General features: G+C 35.9%; 1 protein-coding gene across 1 annotated transcript in view; it reads right to left on the bottom strand.

The window, feature by feature from the left end:
- shprh (SNF2 histone linker PHD RING helicase) overlaps positions 1 to 13,050 on the bottom strand; it is a 22,340-nt gene extending 9,290 nt beyond the window's left edge. The window contains 23 exon segments of the mRNA XM_016491819.1: positions 423 to 524; positions 639 to 776; positions 872 to 1,097; positions 1,607 to 1,669; positions 2,031 to 2,204; positions 2,295 to 2,437; positions 2,531 to 2,638; positions 2,737 to 2,829; positions 4,055 to 4,143; positions 4,249 to 4,370; positions 4,468 to 4,724; positions 4,808 to 4,971; positions 5,690 to 5,768; positions 5,918 to 6,177; positions 6,694 to 7,333; positions 8,972 to 9,228; positions 9,528 to 9,624; positions 10,221 to 10,371; positions 10,480 to 10,558; positions 10,659 to 10,877; positions 11,546 to 11,675; positions 11,816 to 12,418; positions 12,955 to 13,050. Of these exon segments, the coding sequence (XP_016347305.1) occupies positions 423 to 524; positions 639 to 776; positions 872 to 1,097; positions 1,607 to 1,669; positions 2,031 to 2,204; positions 2,295 to 2,437; positions 2,531 to 2,638; positions 2,737 to 2,829; positions 4,055 to 4,143; positions 4,249 to 4,370; positions 4,468 to 4,724; positions 4,808 to 4,971; positions 5,690 to 5,768; positions 5,918 to 6,177; positions 6,694 to 7,333; positions 8,972 to 9,228; positions 9,528 to 9,624; positions 10,221 to 10,371; positions 10,480 to 10,558; positions 10,659 to 10,877; positions 11,546 to 11,675; positions 11,816 to 12,406 (4,182 nt within the window). The 5' untranslated portion in view covers positions 12,407 to 12,418; positions 12,955 to 13,050.
- Positions 13,051 to 14,241: the final 1,191 nt, after the last annotated feature.

The following is a 14,241-nucleotide window of genomic DNA, read 5'->3' as shown; positions in this document are numbered from 1 at the left end:
ATTTAACTTCTTTTGGACTGATGAACTGCAACACCCGCTGACTGCCATTAAACAGCTTGGAAGATAAAAGACTATTTTTAATATAACTCCGACTGGATTTATCTGAAAGAAGGAAGTCATATACACCTAAGATGACTTGAGGGTGAGTAATTCATGGGCTAATTTTCATTTTTGGGTGAACTAACCCTTTAAGAAAACAATGGTTTTGCCTGTAGCATATTGCCTTAAAGGTACAGGAGCAAAAAAACACTAAATTTTAGTTAAATTAAAATTTTATGAAAACTAAAGCATTTTTTGACCTTGCATGCATGTAAACATATTGTAGGAGACTCCCAAAACAATATTAGGAACCTTAAAAATGGCATTATAGGGGCACTTAAAAAAAACTTGAATAATATCCCTTAAAATACATAATGTATTACCTTCTCCAGGTTTGTGAGATAGAGAAACTGCCCAAGCTTTTTCTGCAGTTGTGATTTGGCCACTGCCCTGTCATTGAGCAGCTTTATCCTGTTCTGCTCCACCTGTTCACATGTAAAAAAAAAAAAAAAAAAAAAGAGAAAAAAATAATGGTTCTTACTTCTTAGTCTAAAAATGACAAATAGCATGACAGATGGGACTCTTTCTGTTGTCATCACCTCATGAGGTTCTATGATATGCAGCACTTTGGGTTTGGGCTCATCAGGTAACCGCACACGCAGCCTCTCAGTGGCCATGCCCAGCTCATCTATGGCTGACACGTGATCCCGCAGCGACATCCAGTACTCATGCAGCAGCTGAAAGAGCACGAGACAGTTTGTCAGACAGGCATTTTGATGAAGACATTTAAGCACTCCTTCATTCATCATGCAATGAGAAAACAACCTCAAACCTTATATTCTTTTTTCCAGGACTCAAAGAGCTCCATGAATGAGTTTCCCTCCTCTATGAGTCCAGACTCCAAGCGACGGGCCTTGGCAAAGGACAGGATGGCTTTAAGGGCTCGTTCAGTCTCACTGACTGCCCACAAACCCCTACTGGTTGTGGGGAGCCTGTCATCTACCAGCCCTTCCTCATCTTCAATCATCTCCTCAAAGATGGCCGTCTGTCCCTTTACTCTGCCAAAAATGCATTTAAAAACTGAGGTTTACTGACTATACTTTCTGTATATATGTTTTAAAGGAATAGTTCACCAAAATGTCTTTAAAAACCCTTATAACTTTCTTCGGTGGCACAGAAAATTAGATATTTATATCAGAATGTCCAAGCTGTGATTTTCCACTGAATGAAACTAAATGGTGACCATGGTTTTTAAACATAATTGTCAGTAAATAACAGATAAAATTTCAGTTTGTTTCTCACATAAAGCTATTGTATGACTTGGAATACAGCGCTGAAGTCATATGAATTACTTTTATGAAACTGTTATTGTGCTGTTTTGTCCTTTTTGACAGCCCATAGTCCTTCAACCTTTATTGTACAAGAGCAGCTTGGACATTCTGCTAAACATTTCCTTATGTGTTCTACACAAGAAGACATACAGGTTTAGTAAATAATGACAAAATGTTCAGTTTTGGATGACTTACCACTTTAAACTGCAAACTATCTAATGTGTTTTATAACTTACGTGTGAGAGAAGAGTTTTGACTCGTAGTCCGTAAAAAGTTCATCGGATTTGCAAAACACACAGCTATGGAATGAATTTTAAAAGGAACAAATGTTAAATTCAAAGGTGAACAATTATCATAATTTGCAAATGTGACATTTTTAACCTAACCCTAATGTGTAATTTCTTAAACACTAGAAGCTCAAAATAAAAAAAATTAAAAAACAATAACAAATTAACAAACATATGTAACTTAAAAGAGTCTGTGCATTTTTGTTACATAATGTGGAACGATAAATGTAAAATAAAAAAAATTAAATTAAGCCATTTCACTAATGGCCTTGGAGTTTTACATCAGACTGATTGGAAACAGTAATTATAATGGCATTGCTACTGTAATAGAAAGTATGCATATACATATCCATAAACACTGAAAAGATTTTACTTGTTCAGTGGCAGACGAACAGGTCGCAGGTGGCAAAGTGTTGCTTCCTCGATGACTTGCTGAGATGGAGGCCCCTCCAGCTTCTTTACAGCATCTTGAACCGTTTTCTGCGATTTCATCAAATCATCTATTTGAGTGCTGAGCAGAAACTGAAGACCACGAGCATCTCGAAACCTATGAGTGAGACATTTCTGTTAAATAGTACTTCTTTTCGATCAAAAACTATATATCTGCAATCTATCAAGTTAATGGATGCTGGATTACTTGTCTGCCAATGAGAGCTTGTTGGCTTGTTGTTTATAACTGCAAGTTAGCTCATTTTGAATGCGGCCCACAAGGTCGTCGTCCATAGAGTACTGAATGGCCTGCTGTAAGACATCCAGCCACCAGGGAGAGCGAAGGTTCACCTAGGGCAGAACACACAATTATTAAACTACAGTACATACAACAATAACTCGGCAAAACACAAAGCTGAAAATGTGTGGTAACTGAGGTTTTACCTTGCGTCTCAGCTCTTTAATGTGCTGAAGAACAGGCTGTAGGTTCTCATGTGCTTCAGAAACCTCAGAGTTCACCTTGGCCATGTAATGCTGCTTCAGCTGCTCAGCCTAGGATGAAAACACAGAGAACTAGAAATGATTAGCAAATTGATCTCATTTTCTTATTAAAAATATATTATATTTAAGCCTATGAGCGATTACCCAACCTCATCTTTGAGACTGTCATCTCTCAGGGTTGGAGGAATCCCAGGATGCTTTGCATTCAGAAGCTCCATCAGATTGTGGGTTGCATGAAGCCTCTATACATTTTGGACAAAATATAAGTTAAGTAGCAACAATAAAAATGCACACAAAATTGATTAAAAAGGATGTAATAAAATGTTGTACAAAAACAACAGTAAAGACATTTGAATTGGGACTTAACTAAAATGAGTTAAATTGGATTTAGAACTAAGAAATAAAATAAAACAAAATAAAATAATAAACATTTGTGATTAGGGCAATATTTGAACTAATAGATAACCATACTTTCCCAGTTGATTAATCACAACACTTTAAGACACTTATTTTGTATTACAAGATTTCTGAAATGTTAATGAGGCATTATCTAATTAAATGTAAATGAAAATGAGGCATTATCTAATTAAATATGCACTCATTTGCATGAATATGAACACTGGATAAAGGTTCAAAATTCTTGTTTAATTTTGTTGACATATTAAAAGTTTTTATAGAGGAGATTTTGGAAAACACATTTTAATCACTCAGGAAACATACACAGAAAAGAAATCACCATATTTTTAGGAATAAAATGTTAATAATTCACGTGAATGATTATAAACAAACCCCTCTTTAATAACCCTCCGAATATAGATAGGAATACAGCTGTAAAGTGTGGTGAATGTACAGGTGCATCTCAATAAATCAGTCTGGACAACTGTCAGATCAGCAGTCTTCCCCATGATTGTGTAGCCTAGTGAACCAAACTGAGAGACCATTTTGAAGGCTCAGGAAACCTTTGCAGGTGTTTTGAGTTGATTAGCTGATTGGCATGTCACCATATTCTAATTTGTTGAGACAGTGAATTGGTGGGTTTTTGTTAAATGTGAGCCAAAATCATCACAATTAAAAGAACCAAAGACTTCAGTCTGTGTGCATTGAATTTATTTAATACACGAGTTTCACAATTTGAGTTGAATTACTGAAATAAATGAACTTTTCCACGACATTCTAATTTATTGAGATGCACCTGTACATGCTACTGAATTGGAGATTACAGACTGAGCATAAAAAAAACACCTCATTTTGAGAAAATGCCTTTGTAGATATGTATTGTAACTGAAATCTACAGACGCATATAGATAAAGTAAATACCTAAATTTGTATTTTTAATGTTGTCTTTCCACTAGTCTACCCTGAATCTAGCCCAAACAGCCCAAAATCTCAAAATTGAGCAGTTCCTGAAAAACAATGGTTTAGCATGTGGTGTCTTGCATTAAATTAAACTGAGTTGGAATTGTTTACCTGAAGGGAATCAGTTTTCAGTCTTGCTTTATGTTCTTCAGATGATCGCAGCACTTCTCTGTACATCTCCGCTGCATCTACAAACTCGCCTGGCGATGACAGGAAACGGTTCATTAACACCTACAGCAGTCAAGGCAGAAGCAGGTAAATACTGTAGATGAATACTGATACTGTAGAAATGGGGCTCACGATACCTCTGATGATGTGAATTCCAGCCAGACCATTGAGAGCACACACCAGCTGTCTGTGGGCTTCCTCACACTCCACACGACATTTCTTCTGCAGAGACGTCAACAACTCCTCCATTGTCATTGTGCTTCAACAGGAAATAACAAAATCAGTGTGGACAAAGTGAACCAGAACACCTCATCTCCCGAAAAACTGATCAATTATATCTGAAATGTGTTTCTAACCTCTTCTGGAAGGGCAGGAACTCTCCTCTGACAGCTTGCGGGTGGCAGCAGGCCTGACGTAGACGTAAAAGGGGGTATAATATGGTAGTGACGGTACGTCGGTCCAAACTACCCAGCTTTAATGACCAATCAGAGATCTTCCTCAGCTTCACAAGAGCATCCTGCGAGCAAACCTCATGCTGACGGTGGTAAAAGTGTCCCTCTACTGGAGAGAAGTTAAGCCAGTGGATCTCTTCTGTTTGAGGAGGGATTTGGATCTAAAAATTAAGTTTGTGACATCAAATGCAATGACAAGATTATGATGGATGAAATTAGTTATTTGAAAGTGTTACCTACTAACCTGATCGATTACATCTTTTTTAGCAGACCGCCATAGTAGTTGACCAATGACATTGTAGAGCGGTGCCGTATTGCTGTGGCGGTAGGGGCGATAAAGTAACTGGTCCCACCAGTACTTCACCCAATAAGGATCAACTCCCAAAAACAGGACAAGACCATACAAGTCTAAAAGATGTCATATAAAACAAAAACAATTATAATCACATATTACAACTGTCTTCTGATTACATTAGGCTGATGATAATGCTAAGACAGATATTTTATTAGTGACCACAGTTGCAAAAATGCCAGTAGTACAGAGAAGTTCTTTCAAATGTCTATTTTAGGGAATCGGTTCAAAACATAGACTCGATTCATTTGTGCCATCACTCAGGAAAGTTAAAAAAAAGTCACCATATGGTATTTTACATAGAGTAAAATTTGTTATTAAAAATATAAGTTTTTAAATACTGCCATTTATTGCTATATATTGTTACACTGGTGCATATAAATATATTTGTTTTAAAATATAATTCTTTCCTGCATTCAATAAATGGGGACAACATCTCGTTTATTTTTCACTACTGCAATTTACTGCATTTTGCTCTTAAATTTTGAATCAAAGGTTGTTTGGTCATTATTTAAAAATAACTGTTCATTTAAAAATAAATAAATTAATAAAACTATATAAATTAATAAATTAAAATGGTAGATCAGTTATTTTAAATTGCAATATTAATTGTAATAATATTTCACAGTATTAATGTTTTCACTGTATTTTTGATCATAAATACAGCCTTGGTGAAAACAGACTTTTTTTGAATGGCTGTGTGTGAGCTCATCTCAAGATATTGTTTTGTTGTATCACCAAGCCCTATTTCAATTAAATATTAATTCTGCTTACCTTCCAAACCTCTCTGCACAGGTGTTCCACTGACACACCAGCGATTAACAGACGTGAGACGCAAAGCCATTTCTGCAGCCTGAATAGAAAAAAACGAGATTTTACCATAATAAAAATTAATGTCCATCTTTCCAAAGTAAGCTGTTCTCTAACTGTGCTGTTTCTAGGATTAAAACTGAACAGGATTAATTCCTGCAAAATTAATATACCAATGTTGTGATCACCTACCTTGGCTGTGGTGCACTCCACCATCTGAGCTTCATCCAGACAGACGCGCCACCACTCTACAGCCACTAGAGGGCTCGGTATGGCCATGTAGCGCTTCTGGTTGCGGAATCGGCGGCTGTCTTTGCTATTGCTGTGGGGGATGTCGACGTAATTGAGTTCAGTGCGCAGCACGTCGTAAGTGGTGATGACCACCTCCTGCTCAGCCAGAATGTGAGGCTGGATGAAACCGTGTCTCTTCAATATTTGGATTTTTTTGCACACTCAGATTCCAGATTTTCAAATAGTTGTATCTCGGCCAAATATTGTCCTATCCTAACAAACCATACATCAATGGAAAGCTTATTTATTCAGCTTGACAAATTGACACTTAAGACTGGTTTTGTGGTCCAGGGTCACAAATTATAACAACGTAGGAAACAGATTCTTTTGCGCACAAAAAGTATTCTCGTAGCTTCGTAAAATTACGGTTCAACTCCTGATGTCACATGGATTATTTTACAGATCTTGCTACATCTCTGGACTTGGGAACATTTCAGTTGTATTGCTGTCTATGCAGGGTCAGACAGCTCTCAGATTCCATCAAAAATATCTTAATTTGTGTTCCGAAGATGAACGAAGGTCTTACGGGTTTGAAACGACATGAGGGTGAGTAATTAAAGACAGAATTTTCATTTTTGGGTGAACTAACCCTTTAAGTCTTTCAAATAAACAATGCAATCAAAATAGAATCAAAGTTTGAACTACTGGTTAAACTATCTAAATAGTAGTTGTAGCACTCTAGTTGGCTCTTACCAGCACTCTGAGGGAAGATGTGTGAATGTGCCGGTTGATTTCATCCACCCACTGGTGACAGATGGAGCTGGGCGAGATGATAAGTGTGGCTCCAGTAGACACAGGTGTCATGGCTACCAGGCAGTGAGGGCAATAAAACGGGGTCGTTTCCAGATTCTCCTCTTTGTAGTTGACACACTCAGCGTGCTGCCACAGCAGACAGTTCAAGCACTGGACCCTAGGCTTGTAGTCCACCAGGCCGAGCTCTCCACAGATGCACTCAAAGCGGTAATCTGGAGTATTAAACGGGATCACAGATGCTCTGGTTGGGGTTTCGGGTTCAGGTTTGGAGTTTAGTGTAGGATCTGATTTAGAACTCTCAACATGGATGTCTTCTGTAGTTTCTTGTTGGGGTTTGTCTGCTGTTTCTTTATCCTCTTCATCTGTGATGTCTACTGACGTCTTCTGCGGTGGATTCTCGGGGTCCAGAAGTGAATCTGACTCACATCTGAGTTCCTCTGTGAGGAGAGGAGGATCCACACTGTCTTCAGAATCTGATGCTGTCGTATACGAGGTCTGTGATGCCTCTTTCTCTTGACCAGAAACCCGACGAGATGTTCTTCTGGGAGTGGCCTTGTCAATTGACTTGTTTAAAAATAATACAAAACATATGAAAAAGTACATTATGCATTCTGCATATTTAAAGTGGTTACCACAAAATAAAATTGCAATAAAATAAATAAATAAATAAACAGATTTACAAAAATAGTAAGAAAAGAAAAAAAAAAGTGCATGACCCATCTTACATATTTAAAGTGTGTCTTGTTCCTTTTATAAAATGGGCATTACAAATACATTTAAAAATTAAATAAAACATATAAAAAACAGATTTCTATAAAATTAGTACAAAACATGAAAAATGTACATGCTGCATTCTACATATTTAAAGAGTTTATTTTTCTTTTAGTTACTTAAAAAAACAAAAAATAAAATGACAAAAAATAAAGTAACAAAACCATAAAAATAGCAAAATAATAAAAATAAATTTGTATTTTAAAAATGTAGTGAATTCATTAAAGAAACACTCCACTATTTTTGAAAATAGGCTCATTTTCCAACTCCCCTAGAGTTAAACAGTTGAGTTTTACCGTTTTCGAAGCCATTCAGCCGATCTCTGGGTCTGGCGGTAGCACTTTTAGCTTAGCTTAGCATAGATCATTGAATCTGATTAGACCGTTAGCATCTCGCTCAAAAATGACCAAAGAGTTTCTATATTTTTCCTATTTAAAACTTGACTCTTCTGTAGTTACATCATGTACTAAAACGGACGGAAGATGAAAAGATGCGATTTTCTAGGCCGATATGGCTAGGAACTATACTTTCATTCCGGTGTAATAATCAAAGAACTTTGCTGCCGTACCATGGGTGCAACCGGCGCAATGATATTACGGAGCGCCTGAAAATAGTCCCAGCTAGGTAACTTCCAATAAGCCTATTTTCAGGCGCTGCGTAATATCATTGCACCTGCTGCACCCGTGGTACAGCAGCAAAGTTCCTTGATTATTACACCGGAACGAGAGTTTTGAGCGAGATGCTAACGGTCTAATCAGATTCAATGATCTATGCTAAGCTACAGCTAAAAGTGCTACCGCCAGACCCGGAGATCGGCTGAATGGATTCGAAAACGGTAAAACTCAACTGTTTAACTCTAGGGGAGTTGGAAAATGAGCCTATTTACAAAAATAGTGGAGTGTTCCTTTGAGTAGCATCCTTAAAATATAAAAATATAGTTCTTCTACATGTAAAATAAAATTAATAGTTAATATCTAAAAATAATAGTTATTGCTGATTGTAAAAGCACACAAAGCTTTGTGTGCTTTTACAATCAGCAATAACTATTATTTTTTTTATATTATTATACATGCATTATTTCATATATTTTATAATTATAATAATTTATAATCAAAAATACATGAAGCTACATAATCTGGTGTCTCTGAAACATTTTAAGCCCATTCTTCTCGAATTGGAGGATAAGTCACTGAAATTGAAAGATTTTGTATATTCAGTGTCTTATTTGTATCGGTTTTGTGTGTGCATGTTATTTTGCCTATTTTGGCCAGGATACTCCTGTAAAAGAGATTTTTAATCTCAGAGAGGTTTTTGCTTGGTTAATTAAAGATGATGATAATAATAATAATAATAATAATAGTAGTGAGTTCTATATTTTTAACACTCAAAAAAAGTTAGAAAATTCTATACAAAAGATGTAAAATTACGAACAATTTGAGGAGCAGCAGGCTTCTTCTTCTTTTCTTTGTAGTTCTTCCCCAGTTTGAAGGATCCTGCTAACCCTCGTCCTTTGATCTGCTCCACAATGTTCTCACTAATAAGCTTGGTCAGGACTTTCTTTATGTGGTTCCGGTTCTTTAGGGTGTCATACTTGTACATGGTCCGTAGATAAGCAAAAATGGCATTGATTGACGCTCCTTTCCCAACCTTCATTTCCTTAATTGCAGTCAACAGCATCTCACGAACAGCTTGAAAATGACAGAAATTGCATGAAATTACTTATTTATTATGCTATTTATTATTTTTTATATTATATTGATTATTTATTAATACAAATAGGCCATGTTCTTGGATCAACAAACTTAGATAGTCCTTGAATAATAATCCTATAAAACAACAGCTTAAAACCTACCTTAACCTAGGGTATCTGATCAGATGACATGTTTAATGAAACATGGTTTATAGGAATGCTGCTCCTGGACCAATCAGGATGTTGTTGATCCAGGAACATGTCCTTATTTGGTAGAATTATATATATTTTTTTTACCTGGATAAATGATCTTCTCCTTGGGTCTGATCTCATGTTTAATGGTTCGTTGTCTTTCTAATGGTGGAGGAGGGACAAAGTAATTCACAGATCGCCCCTGGAGAGGACAGAGACACAAGAGTAAAACAAAAAATTTCAATTCTGGAAAGTGCAAAGAAATATTTCAATGTCCCTTGCTTTTACACTTTATAAGGTTCCATTTGCTAACATTAGTTAACTACATTTAACTACAAAAATGTACACTTAATAATACATTATTAAAATAAAAAGTTGCATGTTAATATTATTTAATAGACCTAAGATAACTTTAAGTAACAATGAACAGTAACAATGTCCTAATGGATGCTATTTAGTAAAGAACTTTGAACTCAAATATAAATTATTCTATTCAAATTGTCAAAAACTACAGATTGACTTTGCATGTTGATTTTTTTCTCCTGACATAAATTAAGAAATTACTGTCACTACAATGGTGTCTTATATGATACACAGTTTGTCAAGATCAAGTAATAGTGTGATGGTTTTAGCATGCAGTCAATATAAATAGTCAACAATAATCTAGTTAAAAGCCAAGTTAAGAGGTTAATACATAACCAATGGGACCTTGTTGTAAAGTGTTACCTAAATTAGATTACTGCAGACTTTTTTGACTAATTTGCATGCATTTAAGGGCACATGCAATAGTAAACTTACCACAGGTAAAGTGAGAATGCCATGCTCCAGGTTTAGCCGGGTGTTACACAGAATAAGGGCCAGTACTTCCACGGTTTTCCCAAGTCCCATCTCATCAGCAAGGATCCCGCCAGGCCAGTCCACTCCCGCCAGAGGAAACTCTCGGATCAGGCTGTGATTGAGTTCAAGGGAATTAAAACAGTGCAAAACTAAATGCTGTTGATATTTTTAGATAGTCCAAGAATATCTTTTTAAACTACACAGGGCTCAAGAATCATACCATCCAGTGTAGGGATTGTAAAAGAGCTTTTTGCCACAAATCGAGACCATTTCCCTCCAAAGAAAATGCAATCTTTGTTCTGTGCAAGAAATACAAACACTGTAATTTAGCACTGAACTCTTTTCATGCACTGCCATACAGCAAAGATGATGATAAACATTTGAAAACCACATATGGACCTTGAGAGCTGCTGCTTTTGTACTTCTCTCTCCTCAGCATCCAGTTGACCGCCTGGCTCTGATAGGGTCTCAGCACGGGGATGAGGCCCGGGTGCTGGACATCGAAGCTCTGCTCTGCTGCTTCTGTCTGGTGGAGGTGTCTGACGTGATCGTACAGCTCCTCGACGTTCTGACGCTCCAGATCAGTGTCACACTCCTCCTCCTCATTCTCCATCACCTCTACCATTGGCCAGAAATAAGAGATCCCATTGGAATAAAGTTGAATCATAAAGGAATATTACAGGATATGTTCAAAATAATATCTATGCACGGCATCTGCATCACATGTTGCCACTTAGCAATAATTTCAACTTGTATATCAGTTAATAAAAATAAACAGGAATGACCTCAAGTTTTGCCTTAGAAAAGATTACTTACTATTTTATGAAAAACAAACTTTGCATATTTTGGTCCTTATGGAAAGTATTTTAAGGCTCATTATCTATTTGTTGTTTATTTGTTTGTTTGTTTGTTTTAGTCTTTTTTTTTTTGTTCATTCATTTTTATTTATACATTTATATCTTATTTTTTATTATTTATTTGTACATTTGAGACTTTCTTGTATAAACATAGAAAAAGCAGATACCAATTACTTTAAGCTGGTTGTGTGTTTTTTTTGCATTAGCACTTATGACATCAAAGTAATGCTCAGTGGGTCCTGTGGTGCAGCTCCACTTCTGGGCTTATTGGGCCTTGGAGTGCAGCTCCACCTCCAGGCTCAAGTGTATTACAGTATTGTGCTGCCTGTTAGTTTTTACAAAATAACTAGGAATGGTCTTTTAATGTGACCATGACCGATAGCTTATTAGAATTAAATTGTGTGAATGTAGCCATAAACTGTAGATTACCAGGAATGATGAAGTCGTAGAAGAATTCCATTAATTTCTGCAGAAGCTGATTGGCTTTTTTAATGCGCCCATTTCCTTCACCGAGGAATTCTGGTCTGCCCAATCCCGATTCAAGAAGAAAAATTTTCAGCTGTTCACAAAATTAAAACAAGAAAAGAAAAACAACAACAAATGAAGTGAAAACACAGCAATTTGTTTATGTTATGTTATAGTGATTGGAGTACAAAAGCCTCAGTCAATTGCTTAATCCTGATGGGTTTGAACGTGCACCTTTACTGATTCATCTCCGGATGCATGGCACAATTTAATGACCTTCCTCTTCTGTAGCCAATCCAGATCTTCCAGCAAAATTCCACCAAATGAACATTCAACCGGCACAGGGCTGACGGGATCACTTCTGCCAGTCTCCACCTCCAACTCAAGACTATTCAGACTCAAACTTAGTCTATCACCTGTTTGCTGCAGGCAGAAGGAACTGTCTCCAAGCCCAATGGGAATCTTTGGATACAGGTTAAACTCTCCAATCAGTGCATTCCACCCTTGATCCAGAGCAGAAATTGGCATTACATTAAATTCTATGGTATCTGGAAGAGAATCCTGTGTGGAGCAGCTTGGACGCTCTTCTGATGGTCCTTCTTCTGTGCCTGCAGAAGATATAAAACCCTGGTTTGCCTCTTCCTGGTTCTGGTTGCTCTCAAGAACCGGTCCAAGATGACAGATGTCAGACGGTGCTGGGATTGACTCCAGAATGTCTTTACAATCTCCTTCATTTCTCCGATCTTCATGCATATTCCACTCCAGTCTCCTCTTGGCCTCCTCATCCATGCGCGCCGGCGGCGCTCGTTTCCTCCTGCTGCTCATAGTGGAAACCTGCTGAGATACAATGACACAAAGTTTCATTATTATCCTGTTTATTTACCATTTGGTACTAAGCTACATGAGACTTAACTCATTAAATGTAACACAGAATGCATTAATTTACAGAATTTATGTGTAAGTAGCAGATTTATACACCAGTTCAATTTGAAGTAGACATATAAGGGAATGTAATCAAATTTTAAGATATATAGTGCGAATAAATACACATAACTAAATATGTTACGGTTAAAACACTTCACAATCACTTATTCTGCTGTAAACGTCAATATGTCAGACTGCAGCTTTAATTTTACTTCATTTTCTACAGAAAACAGTTGTGGTAAAAGACTGATAGTAGTGCACCAACCTATTCACTTGGTGAATATAAATATATACGATTATTATTACATTATTAGTCCATTGAAAATATTTCCGTGGAATGTCAGTATATATAAACAACACAGAATTGATATGATATATTCTATTCATTCAATCAAACGCTGCAGATTACAGATTATAAATATACCGCCTCATCCGCAGTCGAAACGTACCTTTGTTCTGCTTTGGAATGCGTTCTTATCAGCAGCAAGTAAATGTTATAAAATAACTTTCATAAGCTCCATAACGTGCGGGACATTTTCATGCCTTTATCCGCCATATTTAAAAATACAGGAAGCGACGTCAGAACCAAAACAATGCCAAGGCACTGTAACATTCTAAACACTAGATGGCGCTAAACAGAAAATTATGGGACTATTCTCGTCGAGATATTTTTTTAAATTATAACTAAAAATTCTTGATAATTGTCTGATAAAAAAATTATAATTAATGATAATTATTACTATAATTTATTTACTACACAGCTGAACTTGGACTGAGCCTAATGTTTTATTTGTTTGTTCACAGAGAATTGAAATTGCGTTACTCTCAGACCCTTGGTGCATACAGATAACACTAACAGTAGAACATAAATACAGATATGTATTTATCTATAGATAGATCTATCTATCTATCTATCTATCTATCTATCTATCTGTCTATCTGTCTGTCTGTCTGTCTGTCTGTCTGTCTATCTATCTATCTATCTATCTATCTATCTATCTATCTATCTATCTATCTATCTATCTATCTATCTATCTATCTATCTATCTATCTATCTATCTATCTATCTATCTATCTATCTATCTATCTATCTATCTATCTATCTATCTATCTATCTATCTATCTATCTATCTATCTATCTATCTATCTATCTATCTATCTATCTATCTATCTATCTATCTATCTATCTATCTATCTATCTATCTATCTATCTATCTATCTATCTATCTATCTATCTATCTATCTATCTATCTATCTATCTATCTATCTATCTATCTATCTATCTATCTATCTATCTATCTATCTATCTATCTATCTATCTATCTATCTATCTATCTATCTATCTATCTATCTATCTATCTATCTATCTATCTATCTATCTATCTATCTATCTATCTATCTATCTATCTATCTATCTATCTATCTATCTATCTATCTATCTATCTATCTATCTATCTATCTATCTATCTATCTATCTATCTATCTATCTATCTATCTATCTATCTATCTATCTATCTATCTATCTATCTATCTATCTATCTATCTATCTATCTATCTATCTATCTATCTATCTATCTATCTATCTATCTGTCTGTCTGTCTGTCTTTCTATCTATCTACAGTATCATATATCTATCTATATTTTGTTCATTCTTCGTTCAGTGTTTCTATCTATCCATCTGTCTATCTGTCTATCTATCTATCTATCTATCTATCTATCTATCTATCTATCTATCT

Source organism: Sinocyclocheilus anshuiensis, unplaced genomic scaffold, assembly GCF_001515605.1.
Source record: "Sinocyclocheilus anshuiensis isolate Anshui unplaced genomic scaffold, SAMN03320099.WGS_v1.1 scaffold261, whole genome shotgun sequence".
In the NCBI taxonomy this organism is placed as follows: Eukaryota; Metazoa; Chordata; class Actinopteri; order Cypriniformes; family Cyprinidae; genus Sinocyclocheilus; species Sinocyclocheilus anshuiensis.
Note: the sequence above shows the minus strand (reverse complement) of the source record. Positions and strands in the feature narration are given on the sequence as shown.